This window comes from Vipera berus (assembly GCF_964194415.1).
Source record: "Vipera berus genome assembly, chromosome: 10".
NCBI classification, from domain to species: domain Eukaryota; kingdom Metazoa; phylum Chordata; class Lepidosauria; order Squamata; family Viperidae; genus Vipera; species Vipera berus.
Window position 1 is genome coordinate 19106423 of NC_138213.1, and position 24926 is coordinate 19131348.

At 46.0% G+C, this 24926-nt stretch overlaps 1 protein-coding gene across 3 annotated transcripts in view; it reads left to right on the forward strand.

Annotated features, from left to right (window-relative positions):
* WDR59 (WD repeat domain 59) overlaps positions 1 to 24926 on the forward strand; it is an 80163-nt gene that overhangs the window by 20782 nt on the left and 34455 nt on the right. For all 3 annotated transcript variants that reach the window (XR_014027522.1, XR_014027523.1, XM_081336039.1), the window contains exons 9-14: positions 3780 to 3857; positions 6147 to 6303; positions 17323 to 17402; positions 19384 to 19516; positions 21423 to 21547; positions 23811 to 23975. Coding sequence is in view for 1 of the 3 variants with exons in the window: in XM_081336039.1 (XP_081192165.1) it covers positions 3780 to 3857; positions 6147 to 6303; positions 17323 to 17402; positions 19384 to 19516; positions 21423 to 21547; positions 23811 to 23975 (738 nt within the window). In the remaining 2 variants the exon portion in view is untranslated. The remainder of the gene's footprint in view (positions 1 to 3779; positions 3858 to 6146; positions 6304 to 17322; positions 17403 to 19383; positions 19517 to 21422; positions 21548 to 23810; positions 23976 to 24926) is intronic.

The window sequence follows — 24926 nt, forward strand, 5'->3', positions numbered from 1 at the left end:
TGGCAAGCTGATATGAATAATTCTCCTGAAAACACTTGCAGATCGTCCTCACACTTGGGGCCATTCATTTAACAATCATTTGCAGTTATGATGGCATCGAAAAAAGTGGCTTACAGTTGGTCTTCCCACTTAGGACCATTGCAGTGTCACCTGTGATCATGTGATAAAACTTTGGCTGCCTGGTAATCAGCAGATATTGACAATCATTGCAGTGTCCAGGGTCCCATGATCGCTATTTATGACTTTTCTAGGGCAGGGCTTTTCAACCTTTTCACCCATTGTACCACTTTTAGGATATGGCAACATCCTTGATGACAAAAAAAAAAGGAAAAAAGTGATGAAGTACAGGTAGTCCTCGACTTACAACAGTTCGCTTAGTGACTGTTCGAAGTTACAATGGCACTGAAAAAAGTGCCCCCCCAAACCACAGCCGAGCAAGACACCTGCCTGCCCGCCCGGCGGTGCTCTTCCTCCTGTCCGAGGTTTTCATTGTGAGCAGCGGGGGTGGGGTGGGCGGTGGGGTGTTTGGTTTTTATTCCCCCCGTCTGCTGGGTGGTTGCAGCAGGTTTTGGTCACTTCACATAACCCTGGGACACTGTAACCATCATAAATATGAATCAGTTGCCAAGCATCTGGGCTCAGCAGATGCGCCAGAATCAGTGCCGAGCTCCAGCTGGAGCCTGGCGCTGATCCTGGTGCTTCCGCTGAGCCCTGATAGCCCTGCAGCTCCAGCCATCTCTCGCTCAGGCTTGTGCGGTGCTGCCACCGGTTCAGCTCATTCCTCTCCCCCGCTACCACTTTTCTAAGATGGTCGCGTACCACCTGCCAGGTGCCAATGTACCAAGGTGGTACCCGTGCGACTGGTTGAAAAGCCCTGTTCTAGGGGGCTTCTGAGGAGCAAAGTCAATGGAGAAAGCTGGATTTGCTTAAAAAACTCTGATTTGCTTAATAACCACTGCAAAAAAGGTCCCAAAACTGAGTGCTACTCAATCACCATATACTTAGCGACAGACATTCCCAAGGTTGTAAGTCAAAGACTACCAGAATTTGACCGGAGGAATCATCTGCTCATTTTAGGAGTAGTGGAGGTATGCAGGAATTGATCTCTACAGACAGATATCTGTAGGCAGTATGGGTTATTGCCACTGATTTGAATTATCCCTTCTGGCCAGGGGTGATGGGAGTTGTAGTCTAACGCATCTGAAGGCTGTCTCAGATTGCGTAAAGCTGTTTTGTGATCTCTCTGGTTCATTCCTAGCCACCAACTGAATAACCAGCCTTCCTCAACTTGAGGTCCTTCAAATGTTTTGGACTTTAGTTTGCAGAATACTTTATGGCTGGCCACAGTTTATGAGAGCTGGTCCAATTTGTTTAGAAATCAGCATGTTGGTGCAAACCGGCACATACTATGATGTTAATGTGTATGTTCTCTTGGACGGCAGTCCCCGGTACTTACTGTGTTGATTTGAAATGCCCTGTAGAGGCCGTCCTCGACTTACGACCACGATTGAGCCCAACGTTATTTTTGTTGCTAAGTGAGACATGTGTTAAGTGAATATTTGTCCCATTTTACAACTTTTCTTGCCATAGTTGCTAAGTGAATCACTGCACTTGTTAAGTTAGTATTTATTTATTTATTTATTTATTAGTTTTTATAAACCGCCCTTCTCCCGAGGGACTCGGGGCGGTGTACAGAGGAAGGAAGGTATACAGACCGAACAATAAAATAATAAGAAACACTAATAACACAAACTGGGACCCCAATTAACGTTATCATGCCAGGCCAGCCTGCTGGAATAGGAAAGTTTTTAAGTCGCGACGGAAGGTACGGAGGTCAGGGGCCATCCGGATTTCGGTTGGTAAGGTGTTCCAGAGGGCTGGCGCACCCACTGAGAATGCTCTCCCCCTGGGGGCCATTAGCCGACATTCCTTGAGCGGTGGCACCCTGAGGAGGCCCTCTCTGTGGGAGCGCACAGGACGGTGGGGTGCTGACATCGGCAGAAGGTGCTCCCGTAGGTAGTCCGGACCCATGCCATGTAGGGCTTTGAATGTCATTGTTAGCACCTTGAACTTCACACGGAAGGCAACCGGAAGCCAGTGCAGCGCACGGAGGAGAGGTGTGATATGGGAGTATCGGGAGGCTCCCAAGAGTGTCCGTGCCGCCGCACTTTGCACCAGTTGTTAAGTGAATCCGGATTCCCCATCGACTTTGCTTGTCAGAAGGTCACAAAAGGGGGTCACATAACCCCAGGACACTGCAACCGTCATAAATATGAATCCATTGCCAAGCGTCTGAATTTTGGCCACATGACCATGGGGATGCCGCAACAGCCATAACCGTGAAAAACGGTCGTGAGTCACGTTTGTCAGTGCTGTTGTAACTTCGAACGGTCATTAAATGAACTGTTGTGTATGTTCAGGACTACCTGTGCCTTCTTAATGATTGGATTTAACTCTCCTCTGTTCTCAAAGAGGTCTTCCTTCAGTTCTGGGCTGGCATTGCCGCCAATAGAGATAAAAATGCTGTTCTGTTGGACAACAGGGCAGAAAGTCACCTATTCATTTCCTTCCTTCCTCTGATCTAAAAGGAGATCGATTGCTTGGTGTTCCAAGGCCAGGAGTAGCTGATCTGTGTCTTTAGATCAGGGCTTTTCAACCAGTGGTACGGGTACCCCCTGTGGTACATTGGCACCTGGCAGGTGTTACACGACCATCCCAGAAAAGTGGTAGCGGGGAAGGGGAATGAGCTGAACCGGTGGCAGCACCGCACAAGCCTGAGCGAGAGACGGATGGAGCTGCAGGGCTGTCAGGGCTCAGCAGAAGCGCCAGGATCAGCGCCAGGCTCCAGGTAGAGCTCGGCACTGATTCTGGCGCTTCTGCTGAGCCCAGAAGAAGCACCGATCAGCTGGAATGTTGCAGCATCTCCAGGGTCTTGTGATTTACATTCAGATGCATGGAAACTGATTCATATTTATGACGGTCACAGTGTCCCAGGCTCATGTGAAGTGACCAAAACCTGCTGCAACCACCCAGCAGACGGGGGGGGGGAATAAAGCCCAAACACTCCCCCCACCCCACCCCCGCTGCCAATCCTCAACAGAAATGCTCACAACAATGAAAACCTCGGACAGGAGGAAGAGCGCCACCGGGTGGGCAGGCAGGTGTCTTGCTTGGCTGTGGTTTGGGGGGCACTTTTTCAGTGCCATTGTAACTTCGAACAGTCACTAAGCGAACTGTTGTAAGTCAAGGACTACCTGTACTTCATCACTTTTTTCCTTTTTTTTTTTTTTTTTGGTCAAGTTTTTGACCCCTTGCTAGGCGACTGGTGGTACCCGGATGTTGCCATATCCTAAAAGTGGTACAATGGGTGAAAAGGTTGAAAAGCCCTGCTTTAGATTTTAGATTTAGATTTTATTAGATTTATATACCGCCCTTTCCCGAAGGACTCAGGGCGGTTTACAGGGCATTTTAAAATCACATCAATATAAAATACAAAGTTAAAAGAGAATTAAAAGATTAAATTATCCCTGAAAATAAAACCCCAGTTTAGATGATTGATGGGAGGTTTAGCTTCCTGGAATCCTTGGATACCTGATCCCGCAAACAGAAGGCCAAAGATTTTCAGTCCTTCTCTCCACCCACAACAGCTGCTGAAATTCTCCATTCCCAAATCTTTTAGGGCCGTTTCATATGTTTTGAATATGGTGGTGTGGTTGTTTTTTCTGTTACGCCGGTTAAGCATCTTTCACCTGAGCGGCCTTTTCTCTCTCTTCTCGAAGTTCTGGGACTACCGACAGCCCCGGAAATACCTCAACATTTTGGCCTGTCAGGTTCCGGTCTGGAAAGCCAGATATACGGTAAGGAGAGCCTCCGCAGAGCCCAGGTGAGCAGAGAGGCCGGCAGTGGGTCTCGCTCGCCCATGGGGTGCATGATGGCCCCTCTCTCCGAAGAGAGCAACTGCGTGTTTTGGGGCTCCTGGAGGGAGGTGGCAGTTACATGGTGACCTCACTGGAAGGAGAGGGGTGGGGGTTTGGGCCCCATCTGTTGTACCTTGGAGGTGTTTAATGGGTGGGAGGAGAGGAATAGGCCACTTACTTTATTTGTAGACTTTTTATTTTAAAAAATGGGTTTTTTTTCCTTCCAAAATTATTATAGTTGCCTTTGGTGGCTTCTGCTAAATTTTGCTAGTGTGATCTGGGGCATGTTCTGGGATCTGCAAAAAGTGATCTGTGGCCCCAGATGGTCACCACTGCCCACCCTTTGCTTGGGGAAGGGATGGCAGCTCACAGTAGAGCACCCACATATACACAACCCTTCCTGTACACTACCCTTGAGGTTCATTCTCCTGGCAAGGTTGGGAAAGAGACAGTTTGGCCCGAAACCTGTTGTCAGTTGTTGAACTGGAATTCCTATCATCCTGGGTTGCCCTGGAGAAGAAAGCTGCAGTCTGTTGTGATTCAGGGTCAGCCTGTGGGTTCGGCAGTTGGGTCGGACGACTCAGAGGAGGAGGGGGGCGTTGAAGACCTTGCTGAGGGGGTTGAAGATCTTGCTGATGATAGCCCTCAGGCAGGCCCCTCCCACTTGGTCACCATGGAGACCCAGCTGTGTGAGCCTGACAGTGTGGATGAAGATGACCCACAGCTGGCCCTGTTCAAGGACGCCCGACGCAGGAGGCAGTCAAGTAGGAGTAAACAGAGGAAGGCAATGGAGCTTCTCGGAAGGAGGCAGAGAGAAGCCACGCCCTGAACTCTTTATAAAGGGAATGTGTGGGGAGGGCTGGTTTGCTGAAAGCAACCGCTCAGATAGTGTTTCAAAGCTCCTGTATCTTGGTTCGTGTCTTGTTTGTTTTTGTAGTAATAAATTTGGCAGATGTAATCCCAGCCTCTTGCCGTTTGTAAAGGGGTTGCCTTTTCTGCAGGGCCGGTAGCAGGCTGGTACAGAACACAGTCCATGTTTGGGAGATACATGTTGAAGGCTTGCACAGACAGTGCCAAGCTAGACAAACCCGAAAATTTGATAGGCATGGTGGCTGCTTCCGCTATTCTTGGCTAGGATAAGCTGGTAATGCTGGGCACTGGGAAGCCTTAAATACAGTTGTGTTGTCTTCTGGGATCATGTCTCTTCTTTGTGTTCCTGTGGGCAAGAAAAGTCTACAAGAGGTACATCGTAGTGATGTGGCCTCCATTGCCGCTTACTACTCTGCTCACCATTATCCCATACACGGTTTTACCTTAAACTGCATAATTTCAAATTCTGCCTCCTAACCAAAGGTAGAATTGCAAGCTCACGGGTGCAGCTGATAGGAGGCTTAAAAGAGACTCCCAGCTACGGTGTAAGGACCTGCCTCCCTCCTCCTACCAAGAAAGCAGAACTCTTGAAACAGGCATCATTTCAACAGGAACTTTTATTGGCAGGTACAGACAGCAGGAAAGCTAGGCAGGGTCTGAGGTTTTCCTGCCCGAATCGATAAGGTTAAAGGAGCAAAAGAACCCCCCCCCAACTGTCCATCTGGTCTTGGTTCAAACAGGCCAATCCATAGGTGTCAAGGCACCTCTTCTCAAGGTTGTTAGGTCTCCACAGCTTCCTCCCTCTGCCTGGATATAAGGCAGATGACCTGGAGGCACATTCCATTCACGCTTGGAAGAAGATATATACATCAAAGCGGATAGAGCAAAGCAAGGAAGTATTCCTCCCCCCACCCCAAGTGCTACAAGGCCCCCTCCCCCCCCAAGAGAATAGCAGAACCCAGAAAAGCGTGATATGAGAAATTAGAAATAGAAAGTAGGAGATTGGGTTCTGAAGGAGATTTAAGGAAAAACTGGAGAAAATCCATAGCCTGCTTTAATTACTGCCCACTTGCCGTGAGGTGTTAGGAAGCTTGTAAACACACACTGTTCTGCAGGATCCAATCTGGGCCGGTCACCAGGACCAGGGGTTTTGTCTTTTGAGCTTTCGGACTTGTGTCCCAAAGCTGGGAAGACAAAACCCTTGGTGCTGGTGACCGGCCCAGATTGGATCCTGCAGCGTTATCCTGGGATGCCTGTATTCCCCTACAGACTCTCTTCTGCCCAGCACTCCTGTGCAACTGTAGACCTCTTCGGAAAGCGAAACGCAGGGGAGCTGCTGACCTTCTTTCCCATTTCTAGCCTTTCAGCAACGGTCTGGTGACGGTGATGGTGCCCCAACTTCGAAGAGAGAACAGCCTCCTCCTTTGGGATATCTGTGACCTCAACACGCCAGTTCACACCTTTGTGGGACACGATGATGTTGTGCTTGAATTCCAGTGGAGGAAACAGAAGGAAGGTGCGTGACTGGAGACTGGGTGGGGGTAGGGTGGGGTGGGGGGTTAGGGTTGCGATTCATGGAGCAAATGGAACAAAACTCACTTAACAGTCTTGCTTAGCAACATAAATTTCAGGCTCATTTGTGGTCGTAAGTCAAGGACTATCTGCATAGTGTAATACAGGGCTTTTCAACCAGTGGTACGGGTACCACCTGTGGTACATTGGCACCTGGCAGGTGGTACGTGACCATCCTAAAAAAGTGGTAGCGTGGGAGGGGAATGAGCTGAACCGGTGGCAGCACCGCACAAGCCTGAGTGAGAGACGGCTGGAGTTGCAGGGCTGTCAGGGCTCAGCGGAACCACCAGGATCAGCACCAGGCTCCAGGTGGAGCTCAATGTTGATCCTGGTGTGTCTGCTGAGCCCAGAAGAAGCACCGATCAGCTGGAATGTTGCAGCATCTCCAGGGTCTCGTGATTTACATTCAGATGCTTGGCAACTGATTCATATTTATGACAGTCACAGTGTCTCAGGATTATGTGAAGTGACCAAAACCTGCTGCAACCACCCAGCAGAAGGGGGGGATAAAAACCAAACACCCCGCACCCCACCCCCGCTGCTAATCCTCAACAGAAATGCTCACAACAATGAAAACCTCGGACAGGAGGAAGAGCGCCGCCGGGCGGGCAGGCAGGTGTCTTGCTCGGCTGTGGCTTGGGGGCCACTTTTTTCAGTGCCATTGTAACTTCAAACAGTCACTAAGCGAACTGTTGTAAGTCAAGGACTACCTGTACTTCATCCCTTTTTTTTTTAGTCATCAAGTTTTTGACCCCTTGCTAGGCGACTGGTGGTACTCGGATGTTGCCATATCCTCAAAGTGGTACAATGGGTGAAAAGGTTGAAAAGCCCTGGTGTAATAATTCCAATCTTCCAGCATAGTATGTCTGAAACCCCCCAACACATTCCCAAAAGCTAATAGATACGTCTAATGATTTTGCACGCCAAGATTATAAGCAGGCTCTTTTTTTGCATATTCTTCTATCACCAACCCATAAAGGCAGAGATTTTCTCTGTCTGAAATTTTGAGCTGAGAATCTGTAAGCGGCAGCTGCTCAAGTTCTTAGCCTGGTGGAGCCCAATTGCTAGGCATGTGTGGCACACACATAAATGATGAGAAAAACTATCGTTTTTTCTCTTTACGGGTGCCAGGCAGGCTGGTCTTGTAAGAATCTCTTGAGTGCTCAGATGCTAAACAAACTTGATTTTATTGTGTCAGTTTACCCACAAGCTTTGGCGTTGTCTGCAGTACAGTCTTTTAGTTAAACCTTTGCAGGTAGTCCTTGACCTACGACTACAATTTTTATGTTGCTAAGTGAGATATGTATGACCTTTTCTTACCACAGTTCTTAAGTGAATCATTACAGTTGCTAAGTCAGTAACATGGTTGTTAAGTGACTCTGGCTTCACCATGGACTTTGCTTGTCAAAAGGCCACAAAAGGGGATCACGTGACCTCGGGATACTGCAACCGTCATAAATGTGAGTCGGTTGCCAAGCATCTGAAATGTGATTGTGTGACTGGAGATGCTGCAAAAGGTCGTAAGTGCGAAAAATGGTCCTAAGCCCCTTTTTTCTAGTGCCATTGTAACTTTACGCGGCCACTAAATGAACTGTTGTAGGTTGAGGACTACCTGTATTATAGCCAGTGGCCAAGGATCATTATAATAAAATTTAAAAAACATTTAAAAACATTTTTAAGTATAATCGCCAGGAGCTACAGGTGGACATTCTGTCAACTGGTGAATCCTTCTTGCAATACAGCAAGATTCTCTCATGGAATACCGTAGCTGACCTTAAGATTTTTGTCATGAAAACTTACGTACAATTCCTCTGGGCCACCAGGAAGATTCTTAATTTATCAGAATTCTAGAATTGTGGAGGAAAGCCAATTTAACCCAGCCTTAAGCAGTGGCCGTCCAACCTTTTCTTAAAAAACTTCCAGAGTTGGAGAACATACAACCTCTTCCCCTGTTGGACAGAAGTGATTGTCATGAATTTTTTCCACATATTGAAAGGAAATTTAGGTAGCAGCAGAGAGCCAGCATGAGCTGGTAGTTAAGGCATCAGGCTACGAACCTGGAGGCTGTTCTTCTCCTGCCTTAGGCACAAAGCAAGTCCCAAAAACTCTTAGCCCTAGGAATAGGAAGGCAAGGGCCAATCTTGCCAAGAAAACTGTAGGGTATAGTCCAGGCAGTTGGACAGAAGAGTGAAAAACTGACTTGAAGGCACACAAACACACAGAAAAAAAGTAGCAGGAACTTAAACCTATTTCTAGCTCTAGTTTGTGTGGCCCCTAAAAATAATTCCCGACCCTCTTCCTTGTAGTTTCCCTTTCATGCTCCCTCTGTTTGTGTCCCCCTAAATCTCCTTTTCACCTCCTTCAGCTTGTGGCCACTTCCTAGCCTCCTTTTGGATCTCCCAGTTTCTCCTTATCTGTCAATGTCCTTCTGCAAACGGTGTGCAGATCTGCACCCGGCACTCCGGTTGCCAATTAATGGCTGAAGCAGCCTCAAGTCAGGGTACATAGCCCAGTCCCAAAGAACTGGCTTCCTAGGGTCAGCCAGGCCTGATTCACGTGGCATCTGTGGTTGGCCCAAAGAAGGCATGAGCCCCAGGCTGATGCTGTGAGGTTGAGATGTTTTTGCACTGACAGTAGATTTTAGAGGGATATTGTTATTAATTTTAGTGTTAGTACTTTGTATGTATCTATGTTAAAGGGGAGTTAAAGCACATTATGAATTTGGTTAATTTTATATTATGGATAATTTTTAGTTAGAATATGATTATTATATCTATAACCCTGTATTTAGCTCTGGGAAGTGGGGGGGAAGGGGGGTGGTTTGGGCTGGGTGGGTTTTGGGGATATGTATTGTAATATATATATATATATATATATATATATATATATATATATATATATATATGTAGATCTAGAGTCTCGGGTTTCTTCCCGCGTTCCTTTCATCTTCAGAAAGTTGTGGCGACGTTTCGACGAAATCCCATCCGTCATCATCAGGCCGGAGTGTTCCTCCTGCTGCTTCCAGGAGCAATGCGTGGTCTGGCTGTTCCTTTCCTTCCAACTGCCGGTGGGGCTGTGTTCTGAGGCGTGGCTGTCTTCTGATTGGGTGGATGCGTGGTTGTCTTCTGATTGGTTGGAGGCGTGGCTGTCTTCTGATTGGGTGGATGCGTGGTTGTCTTCTGATTGGTTGGAGGCGTGGCTGTCTTCTGGTTGGGTGGGGTGTGTTCTGAATGGGTGGGGTTTTTTGTTGTGTTGTAATATCCTGAGTGTTGTGATTTGGTGTCCTGAGGAGTGGGCTGTGTAGTGGCCTCCAGAGCTTTGGTTTGGCTCCGAGTTCGAGGACCTGCTATGTATCTCTGGTATGGGTCAGTCAGGTTCGTGTGTGCGTTCTTCTGTTTGGGTGATGGCACTTTTGCTTGACTTGTTCTGTCTTTTATGTGGGAGAGTTTTTGTTCTGGGTGTGGATGAGTCTTGCTGGGGCTGGTGGCATTTGGGGTTGTTTGTTGGTTTTTTAAATCCTTGTTTGCTGAAATTCGTTTCTCTATCAATGCTGGTTTCCAAATGGCATGTAGGCGGGAGGTGTCGTCTCGCTTGTTCATACTGTCTGGGTGTTTTTCTATTTCAATGGCTTCTCTGATTATTCTGCTATTGAGATGTTCTATTTTGGCGATTGTTTTTGTACCTTCAAAATTGATGTTGTGTCCCGTAGTGTTTATGTGTTGTACTAGTGAAGATGTGTGATCTTTCTTCTGTACTGAGTTCTTATGTTCTTCTACACGTACCTCTATTCTTCTGTTAGTCTGTCCGATGTATGTTGCTGGACAGGAGGCGCATGGGATTTGGTATATGCCCTGGTTTTCCAGTTCTATTTTGTCTTTGGGGTTTCTCAGGATGGTTGATATCTTTCTGTCAGTGTTAAATGCGGTTTTGATGTTATGTTTGCGTAGTACTTTACTGATTTTGTCGGTTGTTCCTTTTATGTAGGGCAAGATGGCTCGTCCGTTGTTCTGTTCTTCTTCTTGGATGTTTTTCTGTTTCGGAGTCCCCTGCTGAATCATATTGGTGATTTTGTTTTTTTGGAACTTGTTTGCTGTCAATATGTCTGTCAGGGTGTGTAGTTCTGTTTGTATATGTGTTTCATCCGCAAGGCATCTGGTTCTTGTTATTAGTGTTTTGGCTACTGAATTTATTTGTGCTGGGTGATGATGTGATTGCGCATTGAGGTAACGGTTGGTGTGTGTTTTCTTTCGGTAGACTGTGTGTCCTAGGGTGCCGTTTTGTTTTTTGTATATAAGTACACCAACCGTTACCTCAATGCGCAATCACATCATCACCCAGCACAAATAAATTCAGTAGCCAAAACACTAATAACAAGAACCAGATGCCTTGCGGATGAAACACATATACAAACAGAACTACACACCCTGACAGACATATTGACAGCAAACAAGTTCCAAAAAAACAAAATCACCAATATGATTCAGCAGGGGACTCCGAAACAGAAAAACATCCAAGAAGAAGAACAGAACAACGGACGAGCCATCTTGCCCTACATAAAAGGAACAACCGACAAAATCAGTAAAGTACTACGCAAACATAACATCAAAACCGCATTTAACACTGACAGAAAGATATCAACCATCCTGAGAAACCCCAAAGACAAAATAGAACTGGAAAACCAGGGCATATACCAAATCCCATGCGCCTCCTGTCCAGCAACATACATCGGACAGACTAACAGAAGAATAGAGGTACGTGTAGAAGAACATAAGAACTCAGTACAGAAGAAAGATCACACATCTTCACTAGTACAACACATAAACACTACGGGACACAACATCAATTTTGAAGGTACAAAAACAATCGCCAAAATAGAACATCTCAATAGCAGAATAATCAGAGAAGCCATTGAAATAGAAAAACACCCAGACAGTATGAACAAGCGAGACGACACCTCCCGCCTACATGCCATTTGGAAACCAGCATTGATAGAGAAACGAATTTCAGCAAACAAGGATTTAAAAAACCAACAAACAACCCCAAATGCCACCAGCCCCAGCAAGACTCATCCACACCCAGAACAAAAACTCTCCCACATAAAAGACAGAACAAGTCAAGCAAAAGTGCCATCACCCAAACAGAAGAACGCACACACGAACCTGACTGACCCATACCAGAGATACATAGCAGGTCCTCGAACTCGGAGCCAAACCAAAGCTCTGGAGGCCACTACACAGCCCACTCCTCAGGACACCAAATCACAACACTCAGGATATTACAACACAACAAAAAACCCCACCCATTCAGAACACACCCCACCCAACCAGAAGACAGCCACGCCTCCAACCAATCAGAAGACAACCACGCATCCACCCAATCAGAAGACAGCCACGCCTCCAACCAATCAGAAGACAACCACGCATCCACCCAATCAGAAGACAGCCACGCCTCAGAACACAGCCCCACCGGCAGTTGGAAGGAAAGGAACAGCCAGACCACGCATTGCTCCTGGAAGCAGCAGGAGGAACACTCCGGCCTGATGATGACGGATGGGATTTCGTCGAAACGTCGCCACAACTTTCTGAAGATGAAAGGAACGCGGGAAGAAACCCGAGACTCTAGATCTACACATACAGACACCCGCGAGAATCTACGAAAACATATATATATATATATATATATATATATATATATATATATATATATATATATATATATATATATATGTATATATATGTATATAGGTATATGTTTCAAATGTTAACTATTTTAGATTACCTTGCTAGGCCCCAAACATGGGGCAAATCTTTATTTCCTGTTTTCAGCCTATCTTGAAGGCTATCAAACAGGCAGTAGTCACACCGGACAATTCATATATGTGTGTAAAATTTACTAACAAAGAATTAAAGGGAAACTGAGATGCATTTCTGACTCCTTAGTCGTCCTCAGCCAGCTATACCCTTCTGAGATTCGAACCTGGGCTGATTGCATACAAGGCAGTGTTATTTGCCTCTAAGCCACAAGGTCCCTCTCGCTCTGTTAGCTTTTTTCTGCAAGGGAAGATATGTTTCAAATGTTAACTATTTTAGATTACCTTGCTAGGCCCCAAACATGGGGCAAATCTTTATTTCCTGTTTTCAGCCTATCTTGAAGGCTATCAAACAGGCAGTAGTCACACCGGACAATTCATATATGTGTGTAAAATTTACTAACAAAGAATTAAAGGGAAACTGAGATGCATTTCTGACTCCTTAGTCGTCCTCAGCCAGCTATACCCTTCTGAGATTCGAACCTGGGCTGATTGCATACAAGGCAGTGTTATTTGCCTCTAAGCCACAAGGTCCCTCTCGCTCTGTTAGCTTTTTTCTGCAAGGGAAGATATGTTTCAAATGTTAACTATTTTAGATTACCTTGCTAGGCCCCAAACATGGGGCAAATCTTTATTTCCTGTTTTCAGCCTATCTTGAAGGCTATCAAACAGGCAGTAGTCACACCGGACAATTCATATATGTGTGTAAAATTTACTAACAAAGAATTAAAGGGAAACTGAGATGCATTTCTGACTCCTTAGTCGTCCTCAGCCAGCTATACCCTTCTGAGATTCGAACCTGGGCTGATTGCATACAAGGCAGTGTTATTTGCCTCTAAGCCACAAGGTCCCTCTCGCTCTGTTAGCTTTTTTCTGCAAGGGAAGATATGTTTCAAATGTTAACTATTTTAGATTACCTTGCTAGGCCCCAAACATGGGGCAAATCTTTATTTCCTGTTTTCAGCCTATCTTGAAGGCTATCAAACAGGCAGTAGTCACACCGGACAATTCATATATGTGTGTAAAATTTACTAACAAAGAATTAAAGGGAAACTGAGATGCATTTCTGACTCCTTAGTCGTCCTCAGCCAGCTATACCCTTCTGAGATTCGAACCTGGGCTGATTGCATACAAGGCAGTGTTATTTGCCTCTAAGCCACAAGGTCCCTCTCGCTCTGTTAGCTTTTTTCTGCAAGGGAAGATATGTTTCAAATGTTAACTATTTTAGATTACCTTGCTAGGCCCCAAACATGGGGCAAATCTTTATTTCCTGTTTTCAGCCTATCTTGAAGGCTATAGAGGCAAATAACACTGCCTTGTATGCAATCAGCCCAGGTTCGAATCTCAGAAGGGTATAGCTGGCTGAGGACGACTAAGGAGTCAGAAATGCATCTCAGTTTCCCTTTAATTCTTTGTTAGTAAATTTTACACACATATATGAATTGTCCGGTGTGACTACTGCCTGTTTGATAGCCTTCAAGATAGGCTGAAAACAGGAAATAAAGATTTGCCCCATGTTTGGGGCCTAGCAAGGTAATCTAAAATAGTTAACATTTGAAACATATCTTCCCTTGCAGAAAAAAGCTAACAGAGCGAGAGGGACCTTGTGGCTTAGAGGCAAATAACACTGCCTTGTATGCAATCAGCCCAGGTTCGAATCTCAGAAGGGTATAGCTGGCTGAGGACGACTAAGGAGTCAGAAATGCATCTCAGTTTCCCTTTAATTCTTTGTTAGTAAATTTTACACACATATATGAATTGTCCGGTGTGACTACTGCCTGTTTGATAGCCTTCAAGATAGGCTGAAAACAGGAAATAAAGATTTGCCCCATGTTTGGGGCCTAGCAAGGTAATCTAAAATAGTTAACATTTGAAACATATCTTCCCTTGCAGAAAAAAGCTAACAGAGCGAGAGGGACCTTGTGGCTTAGAGGCAAATAACACTGCCTTGTATGCAATCAGCCCAGGTTCGAATCTCAGAAGGGTATAGCTGGCTGAGGACGACTAAGGAGTCAGAAATGCATCTCAGTTTCCCTTTAATTCTTTGTTAGTAAATTTTACACATATAGGTATATATATATATATATATGGATCTTTGGTTATTCGGGTTTTTCCCCGCGTAGAACTAAAGGTGTAGGCGCAACGTTTCGACGGAATCCCATCCGTCATCATCAGGCTGGTGGCTTTAGCTTCCTTCTTCTGGGAGAAGCATGTGGCTGTTTGTTCCTCTTTTTTAAACTTCTCCCAGAAGAAGGAAGCTAAAGCCACCAGCCTGATGATGACGGATGGGATTCCGTCGAAACGTTGCGCCTACACCTTTAGTTCTACGCGGGGGAAAAACCCGAATAACCAAAGATCCACATACAAACACCCGCGAAAACCTCAGAAAACATGTTTTCAGAAGATAAGAAACAACCTGCACACGGGAAGGGAAGTGCAACTTCATAGGTAAAACGTGTAAATAAGGGTGGAATTGTTGGGTGGTGCAGTGGGCTTGTGGGAGGAGATTTCAGATTCTGGCATCCCTCCATGATTTACAGTTGGGATGGCATGCATTCATATGGTATGGGGAAAATAGAATAAACAGCTATTTCCAGAGACATCATATCAGGAATTCTTTATTGATAGTTTGGGAGAAAATAAAGAGGAAGCATTACTTGAGGATTCCAGATTGGCTCTCAACGATGGAAGCGTTAATACACCCCAATATGTTTAACATGGGAAACATTATAAGATATAAAGACCTACTAACAGATACGGGGAAGCTGAAAACCAAACAACAATTAGAGGAAAAAGGAATAAAGATGGATTGGTACATGAGAACGCAAATACAATCTAGATATGAAAAAGATGCTAAAATAGATGGTTTTAATTTGGGGAGAACAGAGTTAGATGAAATTCGGGAACTGAAGAAAAATGGATTAAAAATGTATAGCTACTTATTATATAGGGAATTAGAGGAGGAGCAAGTTAAGGAGTCAATGATAAAATGGTCAAGAAATTTTGGATATATACGATTGGATTAGATAGATGGCAGCAATTGTGGGAAAGAAACTATAAACTGACAATGGCGACAGGATATAAAGAAAATATGTACAAGATGTTCTACAGATGGCATATGTCTCCAGAAAGACTAGCTAAAATGTTTAAGGACAGATCTATGAAATGTTGGGAATGCCATCAAATACTTTCTATCATATGTGGTGGACGTGTGCAGAAGCTAAAACCTATTGAAACATAATCAAATCATGGATAGAAAAGATGATACAACGTATAGAATTAAGACCAGAAATATTCCTGTTGGGTATTTTACCAGAGAAACATAACAAAGAGAACACATATTTGATTATTCATATAACCACTGCAGCTAGGATTGTGTTTGCACAAAACTGGAAGGCACTGAAAGCTCCTCCAGAAGAAGAGGTGGTCGGGAAAATAATGGAATGTGCGGAAATGAATAGATTAACAATGATAAGTAAAGATAAGACAGAGTATTGTGAAATTTGGGGAAAATTTTATGAGTGGGTGAAAAAGAGAATAGGCTTAAAAGACAGCTAACACTAATTTAGTTGGAAGAAAAATGAGGAGATAAGGATATTATCATACCTAATATAGACATTGAAAATCCAAGGAGAGGAGCTGCTCGGACATCACCCCTGAATTGTATCGGAAGAGGAATGGGAGGGAAGAAAGGAGAGGAGAGAGGGAAGAGAGTAGAGGAGGGGGAAGGAAGTAGGAAGGTTGGAGGGAAAGAGGAGGAGAAGTGGGGAGAAACGGGAGGGGAGTGGTGAGGGAGCGAGGAGGGGAGAGGAAGAAGAGGGAAGTAGGAAAGAAAGGAGGGAGAAAGAAAGTAGAGAAGAGGGGAGAAGGAAGGTGGATACAGTGAAAGGGGAAATGGACGAGCAGCACCCAAACTTACGTGTATGTATTTATGTATGGCGATATATTTGTTGAATTGTTTGTGGAAGAAATGGGAAAATAAAATTGTATATATATATTAAAAAAAAAAGATTCTGGCATCCCTCCATGAGTCCCGATGCTTCCTTTCATTATTAAGACTTATTAGATAATGCCTGAATTTTGTTCGAACTGTCTCATTTATCGGAACCAGGACAAAGGCAGCATCAGGATTGAAAACGCACATCGACAGCTGTTCTCTTGCATACCGTTTCTCAGCTTTAGTTCTACTTTGGGAGCTTGCACTGGGAAGGCCTTCCCTGAGACAAAAAAAAAATGGAAATGGGAATAAAATACATCCTTTACTAGTTAGAACGGTGAGAGTGGAATTTGGGTGACCCAGATTTGTTTCCACTTAACCCAAGAGCACGTAAGGATGTCCTTTGGAGCTGTGGGAGCGCAGCAGTTAGAATGCAGCATTGTAAGCTAATTCTGTTGACTGTCAGCGGTCTGCTGCTCACTGGCTCAAGGTCGACTCAGCCTTCCATCCTTTGGTAAAATGGGGACCCAGATTGTTGGGGGCAAATGTGCTGACTGTAAACCATTTAGAGAGGGGTGCAAAGCCCTATGAAGCTGTATATAAGTGTAAAGGCTATTTCTATTGCTATTGGAAAAGACGCGGTGGCTCAGTGGGTTAGGACGCTGAGCTTGTCGATCAGAAGGTCGGCAGTTTGGCGGGTCGAATCCCAAGTGCCGCGTAACAGAGTGAGCGCCTGTTACTCATCCCAGCTTCTGCCAACCTAGCAGTTCAAAAGCACGTAAAAATGCAAGTAGAAAAATAGGGACCGCTACGGTGGGAAGGTAACAGCGTTCCGTGCGCCTTTGGCGTCTAGTCATGCCGGCCACATGACGACGGAGACGTCCTCGGACAAGCGCTGGCTCTTCGGCTTTGAAACGGAGATGAGCACCGGCCCTTAGAGTCGGAAACAACTAGTACACATGTGCGGGGGAAACTTTACCTATTGCTATTGGTCCAGTCCTTTTCTCACAGAGGGTTGTGGCAGGTTGAGAGACCCTTCCTGTGTGCTTTCCTTTGCTCCAAGGCTAAAAAGTGGAAGATGTGTGCAACATTATACACACAAATCTATTGCTTACTCTTTCCTGGTTCATTTTCTGTAGATTCCGACTTTCTCCTGCCTTTGAATACAAAAGCAGACCTAAGTCGCGCATGACAGGCATCTCCTCTCTTCCTTTAAGGGTCGAAGGACTATCAGCTGGTCACCTGGTCCCGAGATCAGACTCTTCGGATGTGGCGAGTGGATTGTCAGCTACAGCGGGTAGGTCCTAAGCATTCAGAAGCCTTTCCCGGGCCCGCTTGAAAATGTAAAGGCCCACACTTTTTTGCCCCGTCCTCTCTCCCACTGTAACTCTTGTCAGGCTGCTACTTGTGGTTTCCTATGTATTTCCGCAAATGTGCTTTCCCTGCAGTGGAATTATGGCGGATTCAGAGTCACAAATCAAGTCCCTGGGGAAGGGGATCTGGGTCCACCCTTTGCAGTGGAAGAGAACGAAAGGGATGCGCCCATGGAAAACGGCTGTGTAGAATTCTTGGGCAACAGCCTTATCATCCTCCACAGTGTGTTGCCTTTGTGTCCTGATCGCAGTGAGGAGGAGAAATGATGGCAAAACGTAGCGTGGCGGTTTTGAGAACGTTAGCGAGGGAACTGGGCGTTAACCAGAAAGACAGGCGAATAAGGAAAGAGACGGCCGACAAAGAGAACCTTGAATATCTCCAAACAAGTACTGCGATGCCGCAGAGCAATTAATCAGTTGACAAAGAGGTGGATGTAGTTCCATCTCAGTGGAGCAGTGTATAGAGGCGGCCATGGAGATGACCTTGGGGAAAATATGCAGAAGCTGGGGGGCTGGGAAAGGAGACAGGAACAGATCAAGCTGGAACACACCCCCCCCTGACTCAGTGGGGTATATCAGGAGGGGAGGAAAAACATAAGCAGATTTACAAGATCCTGAATCTGTCTCAAAACGTAGAGTAGTTCTAGTCGTCTGCTAAAGTACGTTTCCAGTTCTGGACAGACTCAAAGGAGTGAGAGTACGACCACAATTGAGCCCAAAATTTCTGTTGCTAAGTGAGACATTTGTTAAGTGAATTTTGCTCCATTTTATGACCTTCCTGGCCACAGTGAATGAATCGCTGCAGTCGTTAATTTAATAACAGGGTTGTTAAAACAAATGTGGCTTCCCCCATTGACTTTGCTTTTCAGAAGGTTGCCAAAGGGGATCACGTGACCGCAACCATCATAAATATGAATCAGCTACCAAGCGTCTAAATTTTGATCATAGGACCATGGGGGTGCTGCAACACTTTTGAGGGTGAAAAATGGTCATGTTGTAAGTTGAGGACTACTAGTATAGGGCCCTAAGCCGGGGCTTTTCAACCAGTGGTACGAGTACCACCTGTGGTACATTGGCACCTGTCAGGTGGTACGCGACCATCCTAGAAAAGTGGGGGAGAGGAATGAGCTGAACCAGTGGCAGCACCGCACAAGCCTGAGCGAGAGACGGCTGGAGCTGCAGGGCTGTCAGGGCTCAGCGGAAGCGCCAGGATCAGCGCTTCGGGGCTTTCAGGGCTCAGCGGAAGCGCCAGGATCAGCGCCAGGTTCCAGTTGGAGCTCAGCACTGATCCTGGCACTTCTGCTGAGCCCAGAAGAAGCACCGATCAGCTGGAATGTTGCAGCATCTCCAGGGTCTTGTGATTTACATTCAGATGCTTGGCAACTGATTCATATTTATGACAGTCACAGTGTCCCAGGGTCATGTGAAGTGACCAAAACCTGCTGCAACCACCCAGCAGAGGGGGGGGGGAATAAAAACCAAACATCCCACCCCACCCCACCCCGGCTGCCAATCCTCAACAGAAATGCTCACAACAATGAAAACTTTGGACAGGAGGAAGAGCACTGCCGGGCAGGCAAGCAGGCGTCTTGCTTGGCTGTGGCTTGGGGGGCACTTTTTTCAGTGCCATTGTTACTTTGAACAGTCACTAAGCGAACTGTTGCAAGTTGAGGACTTCATCACTTTTTTCGTGTTTTTTTGGGGGGTGGTGGTACTCGGATGTTGCCATATCCTAAAAGTGTTACAATGGGTGAGAAGGTTGACGAGCCCTGCCCTAAGCCACAGGATCTGTCCTTCCTTCCTGGCACCTTAGCTGGGTCACGCTCTTTGCCCCTCCCTCACTCCCCGTCCATTGTTTGACTTGGCTTGGCTGCCTTCCGCTACCTTTGCTGCCTCTTCTTCCAGTTATGCTCCAGTGACCTCCTGGAGGGAGTGGAGGAGCTGATTGATGGGATTTCCCTCCTGCCAGAGGCAGACAAGGCCCTGCCGGTCCAAGACCCCGAGCCCCAGCAGAACGTCACCCAGGGACAGGAGGAAAGTGAGTCTCAGTATCTTTTTTTAGGGGGGTGGGATGGGGGAAACGATCAGTTCACTTTAGGGCGGGGGTGTGAAATCTCTGGATTCTACATGGATTTCACTTTTTAAACAAAAAGATGGAACTTGGTTCGCACCATTGCTGCCTAAGACTGAAATGTATTTATTTATTTCATTTTGTAATCTAGTCTTTATTATTTTTATAACTAGCCCAAGGCTACGAATATGCCTAACTCTCCTCCTGTTTTGCCCACAGCAAGCCTGTGAGATGGGTTTAGCTGAGAGAGGGTGACTGGTCTAAAGTCACCCAGCTGGCTTGCATGCCTAAGGCGGGACTAGAACTCCCACTCTCCTGGTGATTGGCCCAAAGTCAGCCAGCCGGTTTTCATTCCTAAAATGACACTAGAACTCCCTGGCACCTTAATACTACACCGAACTGGCTGTCTTGCAAGGACACATTCAAATTATGCTTGACGTCAAGGCAATTTTCATGGCAGTATGTTGCGGATGCAGAAATAATAATAATAATAATAATAATAATAATAATAATAATAATAATAATAATAATAATAATAATAATAATAATAATAATAATAATAATAATAATAATAATAATAAGTAGTAGTAGTAGTAGTAGTTGGAAGGCACCTTGGAGGTCATCTAGTCCAACCCCCTGCTTAGGCAGGAAACCCTATACCATTTCAGACAAATGGCTGTCCAGTCTCTTCTTAAAAACTTCCAGTGTTGGAGCATTCACCACTTCTGGAGGCAGGTTGTTCCACTGGTTAATTGTTCTAACTGTCAGGAAGTTGTTGTTCTTAAGTTCCTGGGTTTGCCTGCTAACTTTCCTGATCGTTACCTGGCAAAATTATTAACCTGGTCCAGCCCTGCTTTGCAAGATCAGCTGGTGCTACTACAGGTAGTCCTTCAGTTACAACCACAATTGAGCCCAGTATTTCTGTTGTAAAGTGAGACAATTCTTAAGTGAGTTTTGCTCCATTTTACAACCTTTTGCCACAGTTGCTAAGTGAATCAATGTGGTTGATCAGTTAGTAACCTGGTTCTTAAGAGAATCTGGCTTCCCCCTTGACTTTGTATTTTAGAAGGTCGCCAAAGGGGATCACATGACCCCCGGGACACTGCGGCTGTCATAAATATGAGCCATTTGCCAAGCGTCTGAATTTTAATCATGTGACCGTGGGGATGCTGTAATGGTCGTAAGTGTGAAAAACAGTCATCGGTCACTTTTTCCAGTGTGACTTTGAATTTCACTAAACCAACTGTTGTAAGTCGAGGAATATGTGTATCTGTAAGCCTAGTATGCAATATGCAGGATTGTCTGGGACGCTACACGTCCTCTAAACATCTGGGAAGAGGGGGCTTCGTGGTACCCGAAGCAGGACATCCAGATTCAGTCACAGTTTTCTTCCATAGAGCATCAACCTTGTCAACTCTCAGGCTTCCTCTTTCCACATTGTATTCAAAATGGACAGTGATTAGTGTGTGTGTGTGTGTGTGTGTGTGTGTGTGTGTGTGTGTGTGTGTGTGTGTATAGCATGTGTATATGTGTGTTATATATGTGCATGGGTAGATATATACTGTCTTTTAAGAGCAGGCAACAGAATTTCATTTTTAATGTGTGCCAGTGTGCCCACAGTAAAAAATGGCAATAAAGGTTATCTCATCTCGTCTCGTCTCATCTTATGACGATGCAAAGATTCCTTCACAATTTAGGAGGAGGCCAGTCCCATCCACCTGCAATGTTTCTTTTTCCTCTGCCGTGTTTCGCAGACCCTGGGCCTGCTGGCCAAACAATCCATTTCCCTTCCTCCCCAATGTTTGTGCCGCCTTCTGTGCCCAGAACATTCCTGCCCTGTCCAAAAATTCTTGTCTCTCTCTCTCTCTTACAGTTTTCAAAGAAGATTCCCAGAAAAGCTTCCTGGTGGGAAAGAAGCTAGACCAGCTGGGGCTGCCTCAGACCTTACAACAGGAGTTCTCTCTGATCAACGTGCAAATCCGCAACGTAAATATGGAGGTGAGAGGACAACTTTTATCTGGTTACTGGATAGAACACAAGATTTTGGAATTGCCTGTTAATTTCTGGAGATCTCTCACCTTTTCCCTTGGCTTTCCCGTTTTTCTTTCATGGTGGCTGTCCTCTGGCCACCCTCCATACTAGGAATGTGCAGAATATGTTCACCCATTCATAGACTGAGGGGTAGGCGCTGTCCATGGTGCTCTCTGAGCTGGGTGTTTTTCCTCGCAGACGTTTCATTACCCAACTAGGGAACAAGACCAGTGCTTGAAGAGAGAGGGGTTGGCTCTCTGTTTACATACAACTGACCTCTCCTGTCAGTGTCCGTGGCAGTGTTTTTGGTGGTTCCTTGATTAGGCGGCTGTTTACTGTTTGATTGTCTTGAGTTGGTAGTTCCTTCACGGGTTTATGGTTTACTTCTTGATTGTTGGTCTAATATTAAACTTGGTGTTAATCTCCGGGATAAAGAGAGGGCAAAGCCCACTCCCTTCTAGCACTGAAGATGTTACCACGTTGGGTAATGAAAAGTCTGCCCCAAACCCCACCAAGCTCTGAGAAGACCAAGGAATCCACAGTTCAACCCTGAGTAATAAATGTTCTCTTTTATTGAGACATATTTTACTTTTATTTTATTTTTATTTTTAATTCCATTTATATCCCGCCCTTCTCCGAAGACTCAGGGCGGCTTACAAACTTAGCAGTAGCCTTCATTCTATGTATATGCCTGCTTGTTAGGGCTTTCACACACACACCCCAAGCGGCATTATTACAAAGTCAGCTTAATTGCCCCCAACAATCTGGGTCCTCATTTTACCTACCTCGGAAGGATGGAAGGCTGAGTCAACCTTGAGCCTGGTGGGACTCGAACCTGCACTAATTGCAGGCAGCTGGTGTTACTTAAGGAGGCATTAGCCCACTGCGCCACCAATGCTTCCACCGTGCATGCACCTGGAGGAGACATTTTAGTCCTTCTGCTGTAGATGTCTTCTGCAGGGGGGGGGGTTTCTGTGGTAGAAAGCAGTAGGGCAAAGCAAGGCTTGGCAGCACGTAGTGGGTCTTTGGGTGGGCACAGGGCAGCAGGAGACCCAGAGTTGCCATAGGTGCCCCCTAAGACTTCTCTGGATTGTCCTTGCCCAAAACCTGGATCAACCCAAACAATTTGGGTTGCACTTCAGCTAATCCAGGGCCTGTCCAGAATACAGGTAGTCCTCAACTTACAGCCACAATTGCGCCCAAAATTTCTGTTCTTAAATAAGACATTTGTTAAGTGAATTTTGCCTCATTTTCTGACCTTCTTGCCACAGTTCATAAGTGAATCACTGCAGTTGCTAAGTTAGCCACACGGTTGTTAAGTGAATCTGGCTTCTCCATTGGCTTTGCTTATCAGAAGGTTGCAAAAGGGGATCACAGGATCTCAGGAAACTGCAACGGTCATAAATATGAGTCATTTGCCAAGCATCTGAATTTTGATTAAGTGACCATGGGGATGTGGCAACAATTGTAAGTGTGAAAAATGATCATAACTCACTTTTTTCAGGGCCATTGTAACTTTGAACTATTCTAAATGAACTGTTGTAAGTCGAGGACTACCTGTAGTCCAGGATTCCCAACCTGTGGGCCGCAACCCACTATTTAGCCGTGGGCTAGTCACCACTAAGCCATGTGAGTGGCTGGCCGGTGCATGTGCACGGTTCCACTTGTGCGAGCCTCATCACGAGCACTTGCGGCCCCACTTGCGCGAGTTGCACTGTGAACGTCGCAGGCACTCATGCGCGTGTACACACACATACACCTGCCCCACCCACAAAATCATCCCCTCTTCCCCCCCCAACGCTCTGGGCCACCAACCCAGAAAGTTTGGGGCACTCTGCTGTAGTCCATCTGAACAGAGGAAGTGAAGCTCTTGGCTTTGTGTACCCCCAATCTGCATGATTTTGAAGAGAGCGGAAAAGTTGTGGCCACCAACCTGGATGTTTGATCTCAGCCACATCTGTTTGTAGCCCTTGTCTTTTCGGAGTGTTGGTGGTCAATGTGCTTCTTTTATGGCTGCTAAAAATGGTTCCCCCCAAACGGCTCAAGGCATCGTGCCAAAATGTATTTTTCTTTCTCAAAGGCATCAACACCTATCTGACTTCATCCTTCGGGATAACGTCTCGCCTCCTTAACTCCGTACGGGATCGGTTTGCCTTGCCAGGGACACCGTTGGCAGTGTGGACCCCATGTCAGGCTGTCCTAACCGTTCTTCCCTGCTTCGTTCTGGCAGATGGATGCTGTCAATCGGAGCTGCACAGTCTCGGTGCACTGCAGCAACCACAGGGTGAAGATGCTGGTGATGTTCCCTGCACAGTATCCGAACAACGCTGCCCCCTCTTTCCAGTTTGTCAACCAGACCACGATCCCTTCCACCATGAAGGCCAAGTTGTTGAAGGTGGGTCTGTGCCTAAACGGCTTTCCCGAGAGAAGGTGGTTAGCAGGAGCTGGAGAGGGGGAGGCATCAGCCAGGGATAAAGGTCTCATTACCAGCAAGCATCTGGTTTGTCGGCCTGCTGCATTTTATGTTCCCCCCCCAGGCCACATCTGGCTCTTTGGTTGTCCGTGTCCAGCCCGCATGGATTGCTTTCATTTTAAAGATGATTGCTATTGTTTTTCCCAATCTGCGTGTGTGTGTGTGTGTGTGTGTGTGCGTGTGTGCCTGAGCGCACGCGTGCATGCACGCACACATCTTCACACCCCTGTTGGTTTGGCCTTCTGTCTGTTTGCCTATCTGCCTATCTCTACCTACCTACCTACCCACATACCTACCTGCCTGCCTATCTGCTGTCCATCTTGTAGTGAATGACTCTGAATGACTGTCAGAACCCCCTCCGACCCACATCTTAGGAAAGAAAAACCCTTGGAGACAGGAACCTTTACTAAAACATGGATGACAGAGGATATAATAGACAGGATCTGATAACTGTCTCACAGATCGATATTTTTAAAGTGTCCCGAGTAAAAACCCCACCCCTCAGTCCATTTGGTCAGTCCCGGATCAGTCAAATCTCAGGTGTCAAACCCCTCGTGGGGAAAAAGAACCACCAGTCCATTTGCAACACAATTACTTCCTCCCTTTCACATTCCATCCGGAGATACAAGCCAGAACTCTCCCAACCCCTTTCTTTGTTTTTCCGTAGTTCAGAGGTTTCTTCCACCGGTTTTTTTGTGATGGCCAACAGGCAGGCTGAATAAACAAACATTACATCTAAAGGTTAGGGATGGGGCAATAAACACCCTTGTCTTCTCTTCCTCCTTTGGAATGGCAGAATCCAGTAAGTGGGATGAGATTTGGGTTTGCACAGAGAGGGAGTTAGAAATGAAATATAAATGGATTCTGACAACG